This window comes from Phalacrocorax aristotelis, chromosome Z, assembly GCF_949628215.1.
Source record: "Phalacrocorax aristotelis chromosome Z, bGulAri2.1, whole genome shotgun sequence".
Lineage (NCBI taxonomy): Eukaryota > Metazoa > Chordata > Aves > Suliformes > Phalacrocoracidae > Phalacrocorax > Phalacrocorax aristotelis.
In genome coordinates this window covers 20,289,551-20,313,335 of record NC_134311.1, presented here as the reverse complement: position 1 = coordinate 20,313,335, position 23,785 = coordinate 20,289,551, and the positions used below count along the sequence as shown (strand labels likewise).

General features: G+C 40.2%; 1 protein-coding gene across 4 annotated transcripts in view; it reads right to left on the bottom strand.

Moving 5' to 3' along the window:
- Positions 1–827: 827 nt before the first annotated feature.
- EPB41L4A (erythrocyte membrane protein band 4.1 like 4A) overlaps positions 828–23,785 on the bottom strand; it is a 139,512-nt gene continuing 116,554 nt past the window's right edge. For all 4 annotated transcript variants that reach the window (XM_075079303.1, XM_075079302.1, XM_075079301.1 and 1 more), the window contains 7 exons: positions 21,559–21,636; positions 14,873–14,992; positions 9,128–9,175; positions 8,414–8,482; positions 7,430–7,540; positions 6,475–6,556; positions 828–4,926 (listed from right to left, as the gene is read on the bottom strand). In XM_075079303.1, the coding sequence (XP_074935404.1) occupies positions 4,798–4,926; positions 6,475–6,556; positions 7,430–7,540; positions 8,414–8,482; positions 9,128–9,175; positions 14,873–14,992; positions 21,559–21,636 (637 nt within the window). In that variant the 3' untranslated portion in view covers positions 828–4,797. The remainder of the gene's footprint in view (positions 4,927–6,474; positions 6,557–7,429; positions 7,541–8,413; positions 8,483–9,127; positions 9,176–14,872; positions 14,993–21,558; positions 21,637–23,785) is intronic.

Sequence of the window (23,785 nt, the reverse complement as noted above, 5' to 3'; positions counted from 1 at the left end):
TGAGATGGAGTTAAATTTACCCATAGCAGCCCTCATAGTGCTGCTGTGCTTTGTATTGGCAGCTAGATCTGTATTGATAACACACCAGTGTTCTGGCTGTTGCATCAAGGCTGTCTCGCTAGTGTTCTCCCTTCACCCAGCAGGCTGGAGGTGGGCAAGATGGGAGGGCACGCAGCCAGGACAGCTGACCCCAGGGATATTCCATACCATATGGTGCTAAGAGAAAGGGTGGGGAGGCATTTGTTATTATGATGTTTGTCTTCCAGAGCAACAGCTATGTGCACTGAAGCCATGCTTCCAAGGAAGTTGCTGATGGGAAGGAGAGGATAAATGTTTTCCTTTGCTTTGACATAATGGTCTTTCCTTTTGCTTTATTAAACTGCCTTTATCTTGACCCACAAGGTGTTTTCTCCCCCTCCTTGTCCAGCTGAGGAGGGGAGTGACAGAGTGCCTTGGTGGCACCTGGCATCCAGCCAAGGCCAACGCACCACAACTTCTATGAAGCAGACAAATACAGGCACATTAAGGAGAGAGCATCTGCCACACTGGCTTTGCATTGGTATGTTTTTGTTTGACAGCTTATGTTGTCTGCCGTTGCGTGCTGGTGAGAAAGGAAACTAGTATCGATATGTACGGGAAGTATAAAACTTACACTGACAACTTTCTGCAACCAGGGAAAATGCTTAAGCTGGAGAAGCTGTAGCCTCAAATGGATTTTAATTGGTACTACACCTGTTTTTACCAGATGGTGTTGTCAAATGGATCTGTGTTTCTGAAGGCTTTGCTCCTTTGTGCAATGTAAATAAGACGCACTGGCAACCATGGAATGCCCTAAAAATTCAAGTTTTACTTGACTTTTAAATAACCTGGACACAAGTATTGACACAGCTGTCTATCAAACTCAATTTAAAATAAAGCACACAGTTGCTTCATGAATACTTAATGTACATAGAACATACGCATCACATTGATATGTTTATGTATGTGGTTTTCAAACCCTTTCTAGGAAGCTTTGAACTTAACAGGCTTCCCCAAAAGAAAATGTGCTATCCAGTTCAGTATTCACCTGTATAAAGATGATTAATTTGGCCACTTAAATGGTAGTGATATTCCCCCCCACCCCCAACATCTTCAATATAATGAGCTTGATTAGAACGCAAGTTGCAAGGTTATGGATATTGGTAAGAAATGCAGTGTAGAAAACAGCAGGTCAAGGCTAGCTCTTAATGAAACAAACCTGGTATCAAGCATGGGGACTGATATGGGATATGCAAAAATGCTTTTGTGGTGTGGTTAGCAAGCCCTTTTTATTGTTTAAAATACATATTTCACGGAGAGGTATGTATGTTGAAGGTGTTGCTAATCAGTAAGTGAGAGAGTTCCATTTCTTACCTATTCTTAGTACTTACAGAAGTCTCAGAAGGACTAAATGCAGAGGCACAAAGTTAAAATTGTTGGCCTGAGATCAATTCAGCAGACTAGAAATAGAATTGTGACCAAAACGTCTCAAATATCAGTCCTTAGTCCATGTGAGGACAGGTCTGTATGGCATCCAACCCCAGGGTAAACTTGCCCTGACACAGTTATACATGTCTTTTGCCTGACTCATCAGGAGGTATAAGCATTTTGGACTGACATCCAAACCCCAGGTCTGAAAACATAACTGTCTCTAGGCAGTGAAAGCCCTAAGAAAGGTGGGGAAGGGTAGCTACAGTGGAAAGGGCGAGGTATAGCTCAGAGCTGAAAGAGGGGTAGCCACTTACAGATGTGGTAAGAGTGGTTTAGGGCTACAGAGCACAGCTATGGCACAGTAAGTGCTTTCATTGATTGATCACTTGTAGGTATCTCTCACACAAAAATAACATGACCACAAGAAAAGATGCCGTTCCTCAAATGACAGAGGTAAAGAATCTTGAAGGGAAAGGAGGCTTACATATATGGAAGAACTTTCTTTTTCTGTACTATTAGCTGACAGTGATGTCCTTGTCCAAGTTTTGTTGCCTTCTGGCACTGATGCTTAACATGTAATACACGTGTTAAGTGTAGTCTTTCTTTTGTGGATACAAAACTGTATTGTAGTGCCCCAGACTGAGCATTAGACTTGCTAAAATGTGCTTTCTACATAGTCTTATTGGGGATATGACCACTAACTTAAATCCAGGACACTCTCTGTAAATTTCTCATTTAGGTTGGCTTGATTATGAAGCAGCTCTCCTGTGACTTGAGAATTGAAAATCTATCATTATTAGACTAGATAGAAGCCTATTTTATGATGTAGTGGGATAAGTGAAATAGCACACGCTCAGCTGATGGTATCCAGCAATAATAGATAAAAACCCAGTGGCAGATGACAACCTACAGGAAAACATGAGGTTGGATATAAACCTTACAAGTAATTTTCTTCTTGATCAATATTTGAGGATTGGCAAGATATGGACACTATGTACAGATAATTCTCAAATAATAACACCACAAATCCTCCTAAAGTAGCAGATCTGTTCTACTTGCCTGTGCCTTAGTAAGGAATGTGGAATAATGGTAACGATTTAGAAAGCAACAAACTGCAAATAAGTGCATAATGCTCCAGCTTGGAACACCTTAAAAAGTAAGGAGTAATTTTTCTTGCAGACACTGTAACCAGTTCTTGTGTGTTTGTCACATTTCAGTAGTTTTCCATAAAATTGTGATGCTCTAGATTAATCTATATCACCACAATCTTTGCCTCAGTGATGGGTTTTAGTGTGTTTGGGTTGTTTGGTGGTTTGGTTGGTTGGTTGTTTTTTTTTAACTGGTGCTTGTGAGAACACTACACAAGGTCATAAACAGATCCTAGAGGACCACTGTAAATTGGAGCAATCACAATGAAACCACTTAACAGACATAAAACCCAGTTTGAGCAAATACTTTAAGCCAAGCCCAACAATGTCCTAGGATGAAATACATAGTAAATTCAGAAAATGCTGAAGAACCTCCATGAAAACAGTTTCTATCATAAAGGGATTCTAAGCTTTTTCCTTCCCTCAGATTTGTTCACTGAGGCTGAAGAAGCAGAACTGTCCAAAATAAGTGATCAAAATAAAAATATTTATGAAGTAAATGTGCCTTCCTGTGGGATGGTGCAGCATTCCCAACCTGCAGACTAATCCATGCTGTGATAGGAATATACAAACTGTATGGCTACCACCCTGGGTAGTGGCATCTGCCTGACCACCTCAGATCATGAAAGAATAAGACTCAAAAAGGAAGTGGAAATACATCATACAAGGGTTTGCTTCTCAGTTTTGTTAGTTAAAACGTGTATTAGTAAGCCCACGCCTCCTGTAAAGTATAACTTAGATGCCAGTTCTCAAACAGTAGTGTTTTACTGACAGTGCTGCAGTCCCTGATATAGTGTTGCAAGGGGTAGAAGACACAGGATCACTGCCAGCCACTGAGGCAGTGGGGGTCAAGTTTAAGGAGGACAGATGTAAAAAGGCACATGAACTACTACAGCCATTTCCAATGAGTTTGACAAATTCATCTATATTGAGTTTGGGGATTACACTTAGCAAGAGTTACTTTCACAACACAAAGATTTTCACTAAGCTTCTTAATAAGTTAGCAACGTCACAAGGCTGATCCATGTACTGACTGTGGACAAATGGGAGGCAGAGGAATGACTTCAGCTATTTGTACAAAGTGATAGGACAGGAAAAGAGCTAGGCATCACTTCAGATACGTACTAGAGGATAACCCACTCAATGTGCAGCATCATTAAAACTTATTATTCCTACTGTGACAGAAGAAAAAAATTGCAGTTATACCTGGAATACTGCCTTGTAATTTTATCATAGTAGAAATGGCTCAGAGAAAAGTATCAGAAGGTACTAGCACTGATTATTTCATATGAAAAGAGATTAAGGCAGACTTTGCTAATCTAGTTAAAAAAAAAAAAGCTATTTGCTAGCTGTCTTAAATCCTACTCTACAAGTTCATTTAACCAGTACTTAAGTGTCTTGCTAAGCAGTCTTAATACGGTGGGTCAGTACATATTCTCCAGTTTTCTTCCAGTGTGGTTTACCAAAAGGTGGTAGATGTATTTCTGTGGTATGGAATGTTCAATTAAATAGTCCCTCTGCATAAAAGGGCATTCAAAATTGAGAACACTTAAAACTGCCACGGGAAAGTAAGTCTGTATCACCTCTGGAACTCTTTGCTACAGGGTGTTACTGAGTCTATTATTTTTGAGCTAAAACAGGTTGAGTCAACATTTGTATTAACAACACAAGCATCGGTTGTTGTGGTAGGCTAAAATAAACCTTCTAAGAGCTATCAGTCCTTATGTCTTACGACACAAGTTGATCCCCATATAAAATTGTGAAGATAATTCTCCCCATATCACACTGTATTGCACAATTGGCCAAAAATACGACTGTTTTGCTTCTCTTAAAGCATCTTATCCTGATCATGTCAGATAACAGTCATTTTTTGGAAAAAGGCTATTCAGTTACAGAGCAGACCATTAAGCCTGTTTTGTTGCAGCAACTTTCTTTGTTCATTTTTTGGAAATGTAACTGCTGATCATTCAGTTTTACCATGACTTTTTTGGTTGCCTAATTAGGCAGCTTCTCCTCAATCAGTCACACCACTATAATGGTGTTGGTGATAAAAGCATTGCTTGGCCTTCCCAGCAAGCAGGCTGCGCCTCTGTCCTGAAGAAACTGCTACCATGTCAACTTCAGTTCTTTCCCTTGCACACACACACCAATTTTCATTTTCCAAAGAATAAGATCCATTCACCATCCTCAGTTACAGCAGTCAAGTCTCCACCTTGAAGCGTGACGCCTGTACAGTTTTTATGATCTTAGTGGTGGATTTTCCATCGATGATATTAGTGGATAGCTGAGATGTTTCTTCTATTAGGCTGTCTTTAGATCCGTTCTGTCTCTGAAGGCAACAAATTAAAACATGTTGTTGAAAAGTTATAGCAAAATTTAAATACTGTATTTTGATAACTGCTGCTATGACAGGCTTAGGCTAAGGATATTGCAATTTATATATATACACACACCAGGAATATTAAAGTCTCTAGATTTATTTGATCAAACAGAACTTTTTCCTCAACTTGCCTCCTCTCTCCCCTGGCATCTGCTACCTCTCTGTGCTATTTGCTGTCATACTCCCTCTTCAAGAAATGCCATAGCTAATTATTTGATATTTAGCAAAACATTACGAGGAACCACTCACAAGGAATTAATGCCCACTGTTGCGAGGCAGTCTGGGGCAAAGGGAGAGAGAGGTGTTTGTGGACGCTTAACGTTGTAGCGTTAATTCCTTCCAGGGTGTGAAATTAAGCCACATTGTATTGGATAAGAATGGAAGTAAGACGATGTGAATTTTGAACAGGACTCGATTACACAAGTTACCAACTTCTACGAAGTACATAAATGTGCATAGCCCTAAGTATACCACCTTCCCCTTCACTGCTGGAGCATGTCCTTACAGAAACATCAAGGACAGCTCATCTTTTTCAGTTTCCATCACATGCAGGAACACGAATATCCTTGAACTTAATTCCTGTCAAATAACAGGTAGTCTGTTAGGTAGCCATATTGTGAAAAACATCTGTTCAGCGTTTGAAAAGTGTTCAAGTTATTCTAACTGCTTATAAGATAAAATATGACATGTTTTCCTGGTTGCATTATGTGCAGTTTCCACACTACATACAGTATCAGCATGCGGTTTTGCTATATCCACATGCCAGATTAACAAACATGAAGACTGGTGTGGGCAAAGTTAGGTAGAAATGTGTCTGGAATTCTCCCTTCCATGTTTTTGTTTTTCTTTTGTGTGCTCATACAACAGACCTGCAAGTGCTTTTTGAGTATCATTTGCTTCTCTCATTTTGAGCTTAATAAAATTATCGAAGCTAAGAGATATGGTACCATAATTTATGATGAAAGCCAGTGATTACATTTAAAAAGACAGGTTCTAGCCTTTTTAGACTTGAATAATGTCAACAACTCTCCAGCATTGGGGCGGGGGGGGGTGGGAAGAAAAAAAAACAAGCAATGTTTTAAGTCAAGCAACAAAATTTTAAGAAAAGCTCTCTGAAGAGGCAAATAAATGATAGTAGGTTGTGATTACAAGTGCATCCTAAGCACACTTGCATATTTTAAGAAATTGTGAAAGTTGATTCTCCTCCTATGGAGAACAGAGTATCATCTTAAGGAAGCATCAAACTCAGTCTGGGAAAGAGTCCTCCAGCAGCAGAAGCAGGTGTTCACAGAGGCATATGCTACAGAACTACATATATTTGGAAATATAAATGAATTAGACTGCAAAATGTAAAATTTCAAGTCACATTTCTGCTGAAAAAAAATCTCAGCCAGCTTTAATTTTCACTGAAAAAGAAAGATCTAATTTAAATAAAGCACTAGGCCCCCCCTTCCCTCCCAAAAAAAAGAAAATTGTAAAGGATGCACACTTACTAACCTGTTGCATCAATTGGATGCTGGGACCTCTAGCATCTGAAGATCGTGTAACAGGCAGCGGAGGCACCAGATCAGTTTTTGCACTAGAATTACAATATTACAGAATAGATATTGCTATAATGAAGTAAACTATAACTGTGCACAGGAACAATATTGAAACTGACCCAGAGAGCTACACAGATCTGAAAGGCAAAATCCAAAAGGCCTATACTTCAGACTTTAGACATACGAAAGCTATCATGTTCATGATCCTCAGTAGCTGGTGGACATCTTTGGGGCACATGTCATCCCATCCCCTCTCAAGGGGTCTATCTCCTCGTCTACAGAGGCAGCCCAACTTCATGCAAGATGAGTCTCACCTGAAATTATGGGTGCACTACACTTCCTTCAGAGTGCCATCGAGCTAAAACTAGCCTACCCAGCGGGTGATATTATCAGGGGACTGCTTTTGATATTTAAGGCCTTAATAAAACTGAGAACAGGGTTGTCACTTTCCCATTTCTAAGCACACCCTTTATAAATCAGTCTTCTAGGAAAGACCGATCAACCCGTTGCTGACAAGGGTTGTACTAGAGTTCCCATGAAAAAATTACAGAGTTAATACAGATGACATCTTAATTCTGTTAAGGAGGAAGGTATCTGGTAAGCAACTACTGAGTTCTCATCCTAACGCAACTTCATGACCTACCACTAAAGAGCAATACAGGTTTATTTTGGCTTTTTCAGTTTTTCCCCCTTCCGAGTAAATCAAGGAAGTCTCTGTTGCCCGAAATGGACCAGAAACGTTTTTGTATTTCTTTGAGTCATTTAGCTCTGAAGACCTACTATTTAGAGGGTTGCCTAAATCCTATGCCAGCAAACAACCACATTTATGCTACTTCTAACCTAACCATGTCCTTTGAATAACTTTTGGGCCACACTAAACCAGTCCATTGCTAATAACCACATTCACATACTTCACTTCAGACAGGACAGATCTTTCACCATCAGAGCACTGAGACCGCCGATACTGACGGTAGCTTCGAGGGGAATGTGAATGCCTAATGCGGATTGGGTCACCTTGAGTCCTAGGAGAGACATAGAATTCACAAAACAGTAGGTTAGCAAACCAGATCTTTAGCACAAAAACATAAATTCAACTGGAGACTGAGAGATCCTCCGATTTCTTATTGAGGTATAACAGATGGCTTCTTGCACTGGCTGAATTTAAAAGGCTGATGCTGTGCTTGGAATTCAGTGCTTTAGAAGTGCAAAGATCACAAACTAGCATGCCCATATCTGAGAATGAAACTATTTAATAAAGAATGCATTATTAAATGCAGTTTTAACATCAGCCTTTTCTGTTTAGTGCTGTAGTGGAAGTGCATTATAATGCAAACGGAGATCCTATTTCTGCCACATGCAGCTGTTTGCACTGACACATGGCATCCCAAATGGGCAATTATCTCAGTGAAATAGATGTCCATTCTTAAGGAAATAGCTATGCCCTGGCAGCTGCCCATGTCAAGCAAGGAAAGGGGTTGAACAGGTCAAATAGTGCCTTAGATGATTGAAATAAAAATTTTAAATTAAGTTTAGGAAATAAATGGATTTGCTTGTTTGCATTCATTTCTCTCTGATTCTGTAGTCTATAACATAAAACAGATTGATGGATAGCATAGGGAAACATACAGACCATACAGACATCTGGCAGGTTCATGAGCATGTGGGAGAAATAGGGAGAGATAAAGATTATTTTTTTCGTATTTTGGAAAGGGAAAATACTAGGTTTTAAAATTTTTAATTGTCTTCACCCAACCCATCCTAGATGAGTACCTGGAGTAGATAAAAGCATAGAGATTATGTGTAAAACCACTCCTATTTCAGTATGACAGTGTTCACAGTAAAATAAGGAAAGCAGGCTTTTATAGTCACAGAGAAAAAGCCTGACATAAACTCACTCTATTTTAGTGTATGGAATTTCTTTCAATTGCTCCTCAGACAGGCCAGATGGATCCACAAGCTCTTTCCTAGAAAGGATTAGGCAAAGTAAAAAATGTAACAGTGACTACCAACTGCAAAACCATTCTGTTTTTTATTATATTAGGCTGAAAAGATCTACTGAAATAAGCTGCTGTCACCCCTGAAGCTATCTTGACATCAAAATAGGAAACGTATTAAGAAATGTGTCTAACTTCACCTTGATTGCTTCAACGTGTGTCGCATCCTGTTCCATCTTCCTCTCACCTCCCTGCAAATTTGATCTTGTTGCTTCACAATGCATATGAACATTGTATATACTACATATCGAACATGCTTTGGAATAGCCAACTATCTTCCTAACTGGTGGTTCTATAGCATGTGGGACCTCATCCTAGAAGTGTCAGTATTGCAAACAAGGACATTTTGGAAGCCCCAGAGAACTAAGTCTCTAAAATGCTATACTCTACATCTACATTCATCTAATTCATCCACATACAATGGTCATCTGTATTCAGTGCATCCAGTGATCTGCAGTATCTTCTACACATAGCAGGTCGTTAAGACCCGCATAATTTACTGTGGCACGTAACTAAATCAGAACGTAATGCCTTATGGCTACAGCAGAGGGATGTGAATAACTACATTAGAGGCAAACCAAGCAGTCACTCAGACCCTACAAGCACTGTACTTACTGAATATGTTTCCACAGTTCTTCTTTAGCTTGTACATCTGGGCTTCTCCTATAAATACCAACAAAGACACAACAGCAGAACCGTGAAAACCATCGTCTGACATGTTGCTGTTCAAATAACTTCTAACATCACAGACCCTGCACAGAAATCATGGTAAATGTAATCCACCAGTGTTTCAATTTTAAGGTTTGTTATCTCAGAAAATGCATTAAACTTCATTGCTTTATTTCAGCTGAAAAGTAATTTCTTTAACTACAGGCTCTCAATCACAATTCCTGTTCCATTAGCCTTCATCATGAATATGCATAAAATATAAATAACAGCAGAACTTCCCAAGCCAAATGAGTGCCCAGCTAACTGCCACCCCTTACCCTGCTGAGGAAAATGTGTTTTGGAATTACACTTTTCTAAAAGGCCCTCATAAATGTCCTGTGCCCACAGAGGCCTTTGTGCAGAGGAGGAAGGACAGACCATGCCAGGCTGGCACACCAGTAATCCCTGGCCATTCCCAGTGAGCACCAGTGAAGAGAATCCATTACTCAGCTGTGATCACAGCACAGCCCTTTGCTTTCTGGTAATTTCCAAGAAGGGTTTCTGCTCGCTTCATTTACCTTTGTGATCTCCAGGACAAAGAACCAACAATGAGCAACTCGAACCACCAACCATGCATACTCATGCACACAAGTATTTCACAAAGGAAAGTAGCCGAAATTGTTAATTTCCCTGTTGCAGAGATAGAGATGTAGTAAAGCAAGTCTGAATGGCATGCCTCACATTTTCCACTGAATTACAGAAGATACCATCTCCAAACTGGATCCCCTTTATTTTTATTTTTCTTATCCTATTTTATTGCATGGTTAGTGCAAAACCACCGTTGTTGCTGAAGCTGTACATAGAGTTCACCAAAACCCATGCAGTTTATTAGATTAAATTAGCAATTCACACAGTGGCAAGGACTACATCTGCACAGAGACATCAAATAACTCTTTTCATTGGGATTATATAAACTCAGTCCGACAGCTAGATTGTTCCACACCATCTGAGATGTGACGGATGCAATTTTTAGACAGACTCAGCATACATAAATGCTCCCACTGAAGTCACAGTTTCTCAAAGATTAAGTCTTACACCATCAGATGGTACAGCTTGCTTTTTTTTCCTTAAACAAAAGGGCCTATCACATACAAAGATGCTTTTGGAGTGATATAATCCAAATTTAAATGAATATCAAGGAGGACAGCAGAGTTCTGCATTTTAGTATCTTTTAAATCAGCTCTCCTTGCCCAGTGCCAGAGCTGTATCAGAAATAATTCCAAACTGCTCTCTAGCACTAACAGTTTCACTGTTTTCTTATTTCATTGTTACTGTGTTTGGCTGATGTCCAGACTTGAGCCTAGGAATAATGTTCAGAGACATCTATATTGCAGTAAATGTTTTACAGTTGGTGTAATGGTAGATTATTTAGAGATGGTAATAGTTTGGGTTTGGGTTTTTTTTAAGATTTTACAGATGTAGAAGTACTGGGAGTTGTTAATTTACTGCTTTACAAATACCAGAGAGAGACAAGAAGGGTGAGAAACCTTACATTTGGGATTCCCTAGTGGGACTAAAATGAACTAATCCATAACACCCTCAGCCTCCAAGGTGGTGATGGTTTTCCAGGCCACATGATGCAGCTGCCCCAGACGCTTCCCGTCCTTGACAGACCTCTCTGCTGTCAGTTCCGACTGCTCAGGTCCTCATGATGGCAACAGCTACAGCCACCAGCAGCTTGCAGTCCAGTTTTCTCAGCGTTCAAGGCTTTTTGTGGCTTTATGCATTTGTGTTTATTATAAAGCATTTAATTTTATCTGATTTTGACTCTCTCCCTCTCCCTTCTTGCGTTTACTTCTCCTTCTTTCCTTCTTACATCTGTTGTGTTTTTTACTCCCTGATGTAGTAGCTTGGTATGCAGTGGCATTTAACAGCCTTTTTCACCCCTCAGTTCACTCAGTTCACCCCGGCTCACAAAATAGCCGCTGCAAAAGAGGCATTTACCCTGGGGCTGCGAAGATAGGCATCCTCTTCTGAGGCTGAATAATCAGGCAGTGGGGAATGCAAAAGCTCCCTGAAAAAACACCAGCTTCTCGAGGGAGGCTTTGTAATTCTTACAAGCCCTAGTTTGCCTGAGGAAGCACAGCCTCAAGGTCACTCCCAAACCCAGGATCCCCAACAAAGCAGGGTATTGTGCATACCACTGACCCATCTGATCAGCTCGTGGCTTTTACGTATTCATGGAAATACAACAGTTCAGGATGCAGTCTTAAGGCTCAAGTATCACCAACCAGCATATGAAGCCTCACCTACAGTAAGAAATATTAATTCGTGGGGCAGTGTAGAAAGAGAGTGGTTAAATAAGAAGTCATCTTTGTTTCTCCATTTTCTAGGAACTGTGCCTCCTGCTTTCTGTGGCCACCTCCGGGCATTTAATTCTGTGAATTCTGTGATCGCTGCCATTCTCTCTCCTCTCTCCACCCCTGCAACTACACTAATAAGGAAGCCACTGCTGTGAAATACCAGTTTAGCAATATAGCATCCTATGGGGGGGGAGGGGGGGAGGGGGGGGGCGGGGAGCGAAGGGCTACATACAATGATTCCTCAGACCAAACTGCTTTTGTGAACTCCTGTCTTGACATAAGTTATTTTCCATCTGTTTAAGAAGTGTTACCATACTGGGATAACCTCACAGCATTTATTCAAGTTAACTCCCCACAAAGGACCATCATACAGATAAAATATCTTAATAAAAGGATTTTCCTTCCACAGGCTTGTTCCTGCTTCCTTTGAAGGCAAAATGAAGAAAATCTTACAAAAAGAAAGGTCTTGTTAAGGTGAAATGTAGGTATTGCAAATACTGCATAGGAAATTCATGTTTGTATACTTCTTAGCCCACAACAAAGCAATCCTCCTACTAAATCTTTAAAGCCAGATCATAATGCCTCTTTCACATTATTTTAATCTTTTTACTGTGAATTGTTTTAGAACTCACAGTTTTCACATAACATATACTCATATTGTCCTATTGCACTATCTGAATCGATAGCTTCTGGACTATTTGTATGCTAATCAGATTCTCTAATGCACAAGAAATCTACTGGGAATTCCCAGTAAATGATGAGTCTCCAGGGTTTTTTTTGTTTATTTTTATTTCATTTTCACAAGCTTGAACAACTCTATACATTAATAAGGTCTACATTATTTTTTGTGCCGGCATCTGCACCCTTATTAATATTTTAGTTTGAGTCACAAATGGTAAATTTAAATGGCCGGGGAATTTTAATGGCCATTCTTCCAATTAAAAAAAGCCCTTCGGCAATACAGATGTTTTACATGAACTCTTGAAAATAAACCCTGTAGAACTAGAATTGGGAGCTCTCTCTATTTGCTGATTCCTTTAGAGAGAGAAAGGTCAAATTCTTGTCAAATATTTTTATTCCTGAGACCAAGGAGACACCACAACCAATGATTAATATTACTCATTACCAAACAAATCAAATGCACTGTGCCAGTCACAGTAACAAATATTTCAGTCATTACTTCACGCTTCCAAAGTGAACCTCTAGTTAAGCTGACTGCAGTAAGGAACTTAATGCGACTGATCTGTACTACTAAAACGGAGGTTTTGTATCAATTGTTACATGTGCAAATTGAAGTGATCATATGACCAGATTTAAAAACAAAACCAACCATACCCTACACCCTAGGGAATCATGTTTCCCTTTCCTTTGACCCACATCCAGTCATGTAAGCAAACAGCTGAGACAAACTAAATTAAATAAATTCTTTTATAACATACTACAGGTTAACAGTTAAATGCCTTTTACTAAACTTTTTCTAAAGCACTTTGAAAGGAATTCCCATTTCACTTTCTCAAGTTCCTACTTGCATATATTAAGCATCTCTGCCATACTTGCGAAGTTTGGGTTTATTTCATTGTTTTGATTTTGTTTTTTTTTTAATTGACGAGTGAGACAAAAAGGAGGAATATATTAATCACCAACACAATAGGGAAAAGAAATGAGAAGCCATCCAAAATCTTCAGGATTTCATTTCTTTGCTTCCTCTAGGACCTTTGCTTGTTAAGTGAGATGCTGCACATTTAGCTTTTATGCTAATAGTATTTTAAATAAAATATAACTCAGAATGACACTGTGCTGGAAAATAAAAGCCATTTCATAAGTTAAGTTAGCCGCAAGAGGGAGCCTGCATTGCCTAAGCAAAGAAATTTACTTGGCTATAAATTTAGTTGGCTATAAATTTAATCTAGCCATTATTAACTGAGTACATTTCCTAGTTTACAGCACTTTCTAAATATAGTAAAAAAATAAGTAAATCAAAATCAGCTATATTTTGTGGCTTCCATATAAGTGAGCTCTAATATTCCTGATTTTTAGTAATATATCATTGTATAATTACACCTAATAACATTTGACTTCTGTGCAGCTGAAAGTGAACAAGTCTGTACAAAGCCAGTTAGAGTAGAAATTCCAACATTTGGAATTTTAATGGCAAATTCTATTTCTCATAAAGAATGAAAACTGTACACTATGAAACTGGAGATAGAAATGAGTTCTAGCACACAGGCAACTGAAAACAGAACTCAAGTGGATTTTAATACTGGAAATGTCTGCGCGGATTACACAGTTTCTATCAGTATGAATGAAATTATCATTTAAGGCACTCTTTCTCCTGGCAAGTCTTAACATGAAAGGTAAATTTAAGAAAAGATATTAACAGGAAGTATCTATGTAAGTGTGTTACAGAGGTCATACATTACACCATCAGCATCAGGGCTGGACAACTGACCCATTTTAGCCAGGCAGTGAGGATGGGGATACAGTTTCAAAGACTGCTCTGTCTTGCCTTCTCTCCGAGTGCCTCACAGCTGCTCCCCTGGCACTCTTCAACACCCCTCCTGGCTTTGCCCTGCTTTGCCCGGCCCTGCCTGCCAGGCATGCTAATGCTGGTGCTGCTTTGGGTGGTTGCTTGGATGGCAGATCAGGCTGGACACAAACAAAATACAAAACAATGTGTCTATACCCCAAAAACATGCCATTAAAAGAAAAAAAAATTAAAAATCAGCATTTTCATTCGTTTGAGAAAATTATTTTTAGAAGCTCGCAACTTCACCACGTCAAAACCAGCTGTCAGCAGGAATGGCACTGCCTGGCAGCACGGCTCCATCATGGAAATCCTGACATCAGGATGCAATAAATCACTGACTGCTGCTTGCCAGTGGTAATTTGACATGGAGACATCAGTAGCTGGTCTTATGTGGAACAGCACTGCAGATGAAACACATGTGATTAAACAAGTTTGCACACATTTTACAAAAATGCCTGCAACTATCACACAAAACCTCAATGTTTTCACAGACCTGCTGCCCAGGAAAGGGGAATCACTGTCCTCATTACAGAACTAAAGTTCAATGAGCCACAAAACCATCCAGGACTCCATCCAAGGGATAGAGTTCCTGACAAGCATTGTTAGAAAGCCCCTCCTGTGTTAGTTGTACCCTGAAATTCAAATCACTCTATGAAGGGAGTTTGACCACAAGGACAAATCTGCTAAAGTGAGAGCATGCCACATGAAAGGCTCTGTTCCTCAGCAGCTGAGTGCCATCACCACTCTGGAGGTATTCTTCCTGCTTTTTAACATGCTACAACAGCCTTAATTTTCCTGTCAAAGAGGCCAAGGGTTACATACGATCGAGATCTGTGCCTGGATCGCCGGTAGTTTGGATCCGCCTGGTTTTTTTCCTTTTGTCGCCGTAGTACAGCTTCCCACTGAGGAGCCGAGTCAACCATGTCATTCTCTTGCCGTAATCTGCAAAAGTACCAGCCATTTAGTCTAAGATCTCTGACACAGGATGCTCTGAGAGCAATGGGGTATTTTTTTCCCCACAAAAATCCAACTCCTGCAATGCAATACTTTAACTTTTTATCTTGCTAAATTTTAAGTAATGTTCCCAAACTACATTAAAATGTAAGAATCTGTATCAAAGAAAACTCATTGATTTGCTATTTAGAAACAGCGTAAGCCACAAATGGGACAATCCTTACAAAACAGAACTACAACTTGAATTCCATTTGTCTTCCCAGCCCAAGCCAAATATCTAGAATTTTCTTCCTGCTTAAGGATTCAAGTCCACCTCATGCACAGCAAGTGTAAGCCCAACATCATGATACAAGGCTCTACTATTAAACCTTTTCCAAGTATGTTGCAGCATACACCTTCCTAGGATCCATACAAATCCCCCAGGGATGTCTTTAGTGAGTTCCTGCTCAGAGAAAGTGATCCCTTCACCCTCACCTGCAACAAAGCCCAGGATGCATGCAGATCTCCCTGGCTGCTGCAGACACATACAATCCCACCATTGTCACCCCTTCTGCACTGTCCCCTGTGGCTTCATCCCCTGTCTCTGCTTGCGTGCTTCTAAATTACATGATACACCTTTTATGTCTTCTTTTTTCTTTTTTTTAACATCTGTGGCTCCATTTTTGGAATGTAGTACAGGTTAAATCAGTCAACAACCTATAAATTCACCACGTTTGTTAGCAGGCTGAAGTAACTCTATGATGACAAAAACAGCCAGGGCAACCAGCGTGCCAGTGCTCGGCCATTCAAAGCTCTACAGATGCTTCACAGTTTTGGGGTTGCAGATATGAGTGGTGTGATGAAATGCTAAGGTGGAACAAATGGATACGCTTGGTCACAGCGGTAAAATTAAAACTTGGCAAGGATTTAGAAAGAACCCTGGAAAATACCACTCCAAGAGTGGGTTCTCTGATAGGATGGTATTACTGGCATACTGAAGAGGCCAAAGGACCTTAACAAAAAACAGGAAGACTGACAGGTAAAACAAACGAACAGCCAACAGAGATAAAAGGATTACACTGGACACGTGACTAATAAGAAATGCAAAGTACGCTGTTGTTGTTGCTCTTCATGTACCTTTCTCCTTGAGTTTTGAATTCTATCAGGCTAAACTGGCTACGCAGGCTGCTGCTTCTCTTTAATCAGATCTTCTCTTACATGCATAATGAATTTTGAGCCTGATCCCCAACTACTGTAAACAGCCACAACTCTACCAAAAGACACTGATCATCTGGAGAAGACTGCAACACTAGGTTTTGATTTCTAAGCAAGGCTTTTTAAACCTGTAATCTGGTGACAGGGATTAACATAAATTTATAACTGAGGGAAGAACTCACACAGCAGCAAGTAATGAACTGTGATTTTCATCCCGAATAATCCACTTTGTGGAGACAGCAATCATCCCACATGGTATGAACACCATCAACTGCCTCGCAGATACCTCAGTCATTTGCACAAAAGTCGACACATGGCTGCCAGACCAGCACTTGCTGCCACCGGCGGCGGATCTGCCTGCTTGCCAGGAGCTTGACCCCTCTCTCCCAAACCACAAGTCCTAACAGATCAAGTAGACAGCTGTGCTCTGAAGGAAGCATTCAGATGTTTGCCATAAACTAACTGAGCCCTACTCACTCTTCTCAGGAAACCCACACAACACAGCAGAGCACAAGGTGCGTACTCTGACACAGAGCACAAGAGATCCTGCACCTCTGTGTGTGAAGCCACACTTCCACACTGACCACGAATGACCTCTTGGTAAGGGAGTAAAGACATTGTTTCTGCTCCAGTCCATTCCTGCTGCATGGCAAGCACAGTCCTTAGCAATGCATTCATTTATCTCCAAGTACTTCATATTTCTACTCTGCCCCCTTTCTTCTACTTGTAGTAACGTACAACAGTGTTCATCATTATTTATCTCTTTAATTTGAGCTATATACCAGAATTCTAAATATATAAAGTAGCATGACAGCTATTAAAACAAGCACACTCAAAGTACTGTTGTACCACAGCAGAACTCTACTAGATGGAGATATGAAGCAATAAAGCACTAATTTTGCAGCTGCAGAGAAAAGTGCTATGCTCACTTTTAACAATGTAAGGGAATGCCAAGGGAATAGAACCTTTACACAAATACATTATGTAGATGCAGCGATAAAATCATAACAATTTTGGGGCAAAATCTTTAGCTCTTTAGCAATGGAAATTACAAAAAAAAAAAGTGGAAAGACATCTAACACAAAATCTAAATTTCTATTTAAAAATACTTCTGACAAAAAAGTGTTGCTTTTGTACTCCAAGTCCATTACAACTTTCCTTTCATTCTTTTCACTTTTTGCTCCCACAAGGGAACAAGTTGATTTATGTCTTACAGAAAAAAAAAATCCTCGTTACTGGCATGTGAAATAAAACCAGTTGAGATTAATAGCGATCACAATGACAAATTAGGTATTGTCTGCAGGAAGACTTGATGGTAAAATGGAAAGTCATAAGACTATCATAACTCATCTGTTGACTTAGAGATGTTTTTTCCCCATTTCAGGTGATATGATAGCAAGCTATGTTCATACAATGATAAATTCTTTAAAGACAAGCAACTCTGAAGACTTGATTCTTGAAATCTCATCGAAAATATCTGAGCATAAAATTATCATTTAGGTACAATGTACAACAAACACAGGCTTATTGGAGATGTGAAGGTCAAAAGCAACCTTGGCTGCAGTAACCAGATGATGGAATTCAGGAACATTAGAGGAGAGAGGGCAAAAAACTAGATCACAACCCTAAACTTGAGGAGAGCAGGCTCTGGCCTCTTTGAAGATCTCCTTGGAAAAGTCCAGTCAGATAAGGGATAAGGGATAAGGAGGGAAAAGGGGTCCAGGAAAGCTGGTTAATATTCAAGGATCACCTCCTCCGAGCTCAAGAGAAGTCAATCCCAGCAAGCAGGATTTCAGACAAAAATGCCATGATGCCTGCATAGATGAACAAGGAGCTCCTGGCAAAACTCAAACACAAAAAGGACTGCTTTCTTCACTTTAGTCTTTAATAGCAAGGCTGGCCTTCAGGAATGCAAGGCCCCAGGGACCTTGGATATTGTCTACCTGGATTTCAGGAAGGCTTTCAATGTTGTCTCCCCACAAGATTTTCATAGAGAAGCAGTTGAGGTAGGAGCTGGAGGAGCAGACAGTGAAGTGCATTGAAAACTGACTAAACAGCCAGACCTAGAGGGAGGTGGCCAGAGCTGTGAAGTCCAGCTGGAGGCCAGAAACTACTGGTGTATCCCAGGCATCAATACTGGGTCCAATCCTGTTTAATACCTTTGTTAATTATCTGCACAACAGGGCAGAGTGCACCCTCAGCAAGTTTGCAGGTGACACCAAATTGGGAGGAGGGGCCGATACACCAGAGGGTCATACTGCCATCCAGAGGGACCTGGACAGGCTGGAGAAATGGACCAACAGGAACCTCATGCAGTTCAACAAAGGGAAGTGCAACACCCTGGGAGGAACAAGCCCAGACACCAGTACATGCTGTGGGCCACCCAACTGGAAAGCAGCTTTGCAGAAAAGGACCTGGGCATCCAGTGGACACCAAGTTGAACATGAATCAGCAACATGTCCTTGCAGCAAAGAAGCACAATGGTATACCGGGCTGCATTAGGCAAATTATTGCCATCAGGTCGAGGGAGGTGATCCTTCCCCCCCACTCCACACTGATGAGGCCACACACAGAGTACTGTGTCCAGTTCTGCGCTCCTCAGTACAAGACAGACGTGGACATACTGGAGCAAAGGGCCATGAAGATGATGAAGGGCCTCAACGATGACAAAGGCTGAGAGAACTGAGACTGTTCAGCCTGCAGAAGAGAAGGCTCAGGGGGATCTCATTTATGTGGATAAATAACTGCAGGGAGGTTGCAAAGGAGAGAGCCAGGCTTTTCTCAGTGGTTCCCAGTGACAGGACCAGAAGCAACAGGCACAGACTGAAACACAGGAGGTTCCCTCTGGACATCAGGAAACACTTTTTCACTGTGACGGTGACTGAGCAGTAGCACAGGCTGCCCAGGGAAGTGGTGGAGTCTCCCTCCTTGTAGATGCTCAAGAGCTGTCTGGGTACGGTCCTGGGCAGCCGGCAATAGATGGCCCTGCTGGAGCAGGGGGTTGGGCCAGGTGACCTCCAGAGATCCCTGCCAGCCTCAACCATTCAGTCGTTCTCTGATTCTAATGAGATGGCTCTTCTAAATATAGTCAAAAGACTATGCTCCAGTACATGTTGTCAACTAGTTTAATAATTTTATCCACACAATACATTTTGACCACAGCATTAAAAAAAAGCAAATAGGGTTTCCTCTATGATTGAAATATGCTCATCATACGTTCTTCCTTAATTTTGTATGAACATCTGCTCAGGATAAAACAATTATGTGATGGACTGAAACCTCCAAGACGGATGAGATCAAGGAAAGAGTTTCTCCCTAACCTTTTTCCAGTGTTTTACGTTCAGAAGTTCTCAACTGCATTTCTGTTCATTTGGTTTCATCTGATAAATAGTTCACAGTCAACTATTCTCATGTGAACAATAAATTCTACTGTTCTACAATCAGAAGCAGATTCTTTTGGGTAGTGCGAGGATTCACTAATTTTATTCCAGTAAAACAATACAACTTTGTGTCTGCTTGATTATTGGGCTGGGAAATAAATTAGTATTAATCTATGCATCAGGTAAAATTTGAGTAACAGCAGTTGCAAGCCTCATTACATTGTCCCGTTTAACCTTGTTAGGGCTGGCTCACCTCTGCCAATGTGAGAACTACTCAGCGCCTGTGCCCTTTCAGCTTACTATGTTCCTGCTGTGGCTGCTAACAAAGTGCAGAAATCCATTATGACTGGTGGTTTTCCTGCACCTGATGATGAGGAACAAATCTCATGCCTCCAGCCCATTTAGTACTTGTTTACTTTAACACCGATAATTGCTTTTGTTCTGGTCTGATTTCAAGAGACCACCTAAGAATAGCAGATGTTGAAGCATTAACATCTTTGATGTGTCTACATTTCTGAAAATGTGAAAAACATAAAAACAATCCACACAAATTGGTTTTTCTTTCTTTTTAATTTTGAGCACTTTCCATGAGGTGAGGAAGGGCTGGTAAGGGCACTTTTATTCTTCAGAAAATGATAAGCAGTACTTAATCCTTCTTACAATTCAATCTTTATATTGCAAGAAGCTCTTAAAAACATTCTTGTGGTCAGTCTCTGATTTCCTTCACTTGCTTGTGGAGCTCCCTGACAACAAGTTTCACAGGAGAAAAAACCTGGCAAGAGTGTTCTAAGGCAAAGGGATACAAAATACCATTTACCTACTGATCACTGAAACTATACTCAGAATTTCATTCAAACTTCAGAGCTCACCTGGAAAACAAATCTTCCATGCATACTAGGTTATTGTTAGCTGAGTATCTCACAGGATGGTGCTCTCATTTAAATAAACTCCAAAGAAATCTCATGCTTAGCTATGCTTATACCAGTCCATTTGAATGTCACAATGATTTTTAGCATCTCTCTAACTTCTGCAGGTCATGCTTAAAATATTATTATACTGCATACTTCTGCAGCACTGTCTAGGATATAACTATTTCTAAGAACTTACAAATATCTGAAAATCATTTATCACTCATAGTACTGCTGGTGAGAGAACTGGAAATTATGGCAGCTTGTGCAGACAGCTTCTTAGAAAATTTGCCTTAAACAATTGCTCTTTCATCAGCAACAGTTCCCTCACATTCTGTTCATGCAATATGAAGAAATCTTAGGTGATTTTTAGAAATACATTTTCATAAATACTCTCAAATACTGTTATCTGAACTACAACATGAAAGTAGCTGTTTTAAAGGAAATTTTTTGCTACAGTAAATCAGTTGTTATGCTTTTTCATATCAGCAACAAGAAAAATAGAATATAAAACCCAAAACTTGCTAGCATCACTTGACATTAACTACTGTCGTCCTATTAAAAGCTAACACTGTACACATTCTGGGTGTAAGCACACACTTTACATTTTAGAAAATAAAAATGTTTATACAATTACATGCATGCCATTAAAAACAAAACCGAGTTTCTTATCCATTAAAATATTTTGACTATTCTCCTCAAAAGCTTATTTTCTGCTAAAATTCTGCACTTGAAATTTTTGAGGTATATGCTGTGAATATCTCATCACCACCATTATCCACTTTATTTGCATTAACATAGCAAGTCTTTTTTCAATGTGCCCCATATTTGATTTTGCAGTTCATTAATAAGTTCTCAAGCAACAGGAGGGTATGAATTAATTACGTACACCTACGATGTGTATGTATTTTGGCAAGTATCTCTCTTATTTGAAAAAGGACCTTAAGCTGCCTCAGGAGGACTGTCTATATATAAAACATGTTAGACTCCTTCTTACTAGGTTTATCTCAGAAAAGCCCATCTCCATTTGTTTATGTTTCATGTCTCTATGTCTAAAATGTATAAAGGTCACCTGTTTCTCTTCTTCCGATGCTCTCTGTTGGAATTTTCTGATTCACTGCCACTGCTGGTGTTACAGCGAGACCGTGATCTGGTGAGGAAATAAGCAACATCTCAAGGTGAATTTATCCAGCAACATCTGAAGTACTGAAGTTCTAAATAAGGAATGAACAACACTGCAAAGACATTACTAGGAAAATCAGAGTTAAAATACTCTAGAGGGGCTTGTCTACACCCAGAAGTCATATTATCTTTTTCTCATTAGTTGGCTGGGAATAACTGCTTTGAAAGTAGTGGACCCAGAGTGCAGTATCAGGTGAGTACTATTTTCCTTTTGAATCATTGCACTGCATTTTTGCTTGTTTATTTTATTTTATTTTATCTCTCAGCATTCTTTGTGTATACGCCACAGTGGAATGTTTCTTTGAGGTGTGAAATATTTTGTCTTTAAACTGTATGCATTCTGGCTCTTTTCTTCTTGCATATTGTGGGTCACCCAACACCACAATAATTCTGGTTTTACAGGCAAACCAACATGCTCACCAGATCTGTCTTTTTCTGTTCACGTCAATTTCCATCTGCCTTCTAGTAAGTTTATATAATTTTCCAGTGTCAGGCAGTATGGGAGAAACATCACTAACACTGTGCATCTGCTGATCTTTATAAATACGGAGAGACTTTGGTGCACACATTGGCAGGTGTGTGTAGCAGCAGATCTTTGGGATGACCCAATGCACAGCTACAAAGATGGTGCATCATGTAAGGAAAAAGAAATAAAGCAGTTACTTCTGTAACACCTCTGACTGTAAAGCTTCAAGTGGTAAGGTGACATTTACAGCTCTGATTATTTATTACTGAAATAGACTGGTGGAATAGGCTGATGCTGAACTTCAAGAGAGAAGTGCTTGACCGGTACTGAGACCCTTAAATCCTTGATTGCACCAGTCAACATTTTGGAGCAGACAGACTAGCTGTCAGGGCTCTGGTCCTAGAATGCAGGACTCTGTTACAGTACTGCTGGGCTAGGTCCTAAAAAATGGTACTCTCATCAAAACCTGGTCTGGAACATTTTTTAGTGTGATGATGGTCTCTTATGCATCCAAAGAAAGACAGCCCAATTGATTAATGGGGAGAGTTGACCAATATGTTATGAGCTGTCCTAGAAGGATTTAGGATATCAGGAGTTAGAATCAGTGATGATTTTGCTGCAGTGGAAAACAGAAATTTTACTCTGAGGTCTCTGGGCATGAATAGAAGATATAATGAGATGACTCCTGATGCTACTGGCAGAGATACACACTTCCCTGTGCCTCCTGGCTTTTCTTTTGCTCTTTGATAAGCCACTTTCATAAGAGAACGGATTCGTTAAACTACACCTTAAACAGGCTGAGAAGTGAAGGCATCATATTAGTGTAGGTAACAGGCAAGAGGAAGCATTTCATGACAAGGTTGGAGGCTACTGACAAGCACCTGCTCACTGCACGTTCTAATGGTCTGGGGAGAGGAGCCCAGTCAGGATGACAGCAAATGAGAGAGACTTCCTTGGGAACAGAATAAGAATAGCTGTAGCACAGACCTCCCCTAAATGTCCTATCTGGTCAGGGGCACATCACTCTACCCTCTGTCTCTGAAACTAGGACATTGTTATAGATATTGTTCTGACACAGTTGAAAGTCTCATTAATTTGCCCATAATACTAGTGAATTACGGTTGGTTTTATCAAATTGTTGTGTCATTAAATGCCTCAGGGTCTATGGACTCTGGTCTCTCCACTCTCCCAAACTAGGAAAACATTAGCTCAAGTAGCTCCCATTCAACCAGAAATGTTTTAGAGTGATAGACAACCAAAGCCTAGGGAAATCAGTTCAACCCAGCTTGTCTGTAGGGAATAGGCTTGGAAAAGTGACATTTCCCCAGAGGAGAAGCAGAAACCTCTCCCCATGCCCAAATTTCATGGCTTATAATGTAAAGCCATTTAGTGGCTTAAGATAGCCAGTTTCCCAGGTAAAAATACACATTTCTGGGTAAAGCTGAAAGAGCAGACCAGAAAGATGCATGTTACTACAGAAAAATGTAACCCCAAAGGAAGAAGGATGATTAAAAGATGGTGTCCAAAAGATATTGGCTCAAGCATATTCAGACAGCTAAGAGCAGTAAATGCCCCAGAATTGCAGCAGACCTTACACGCCCAAAATTATGCCTTCCCCTCTCCTAAATCTTATCAGCTGTTTAATAAATAT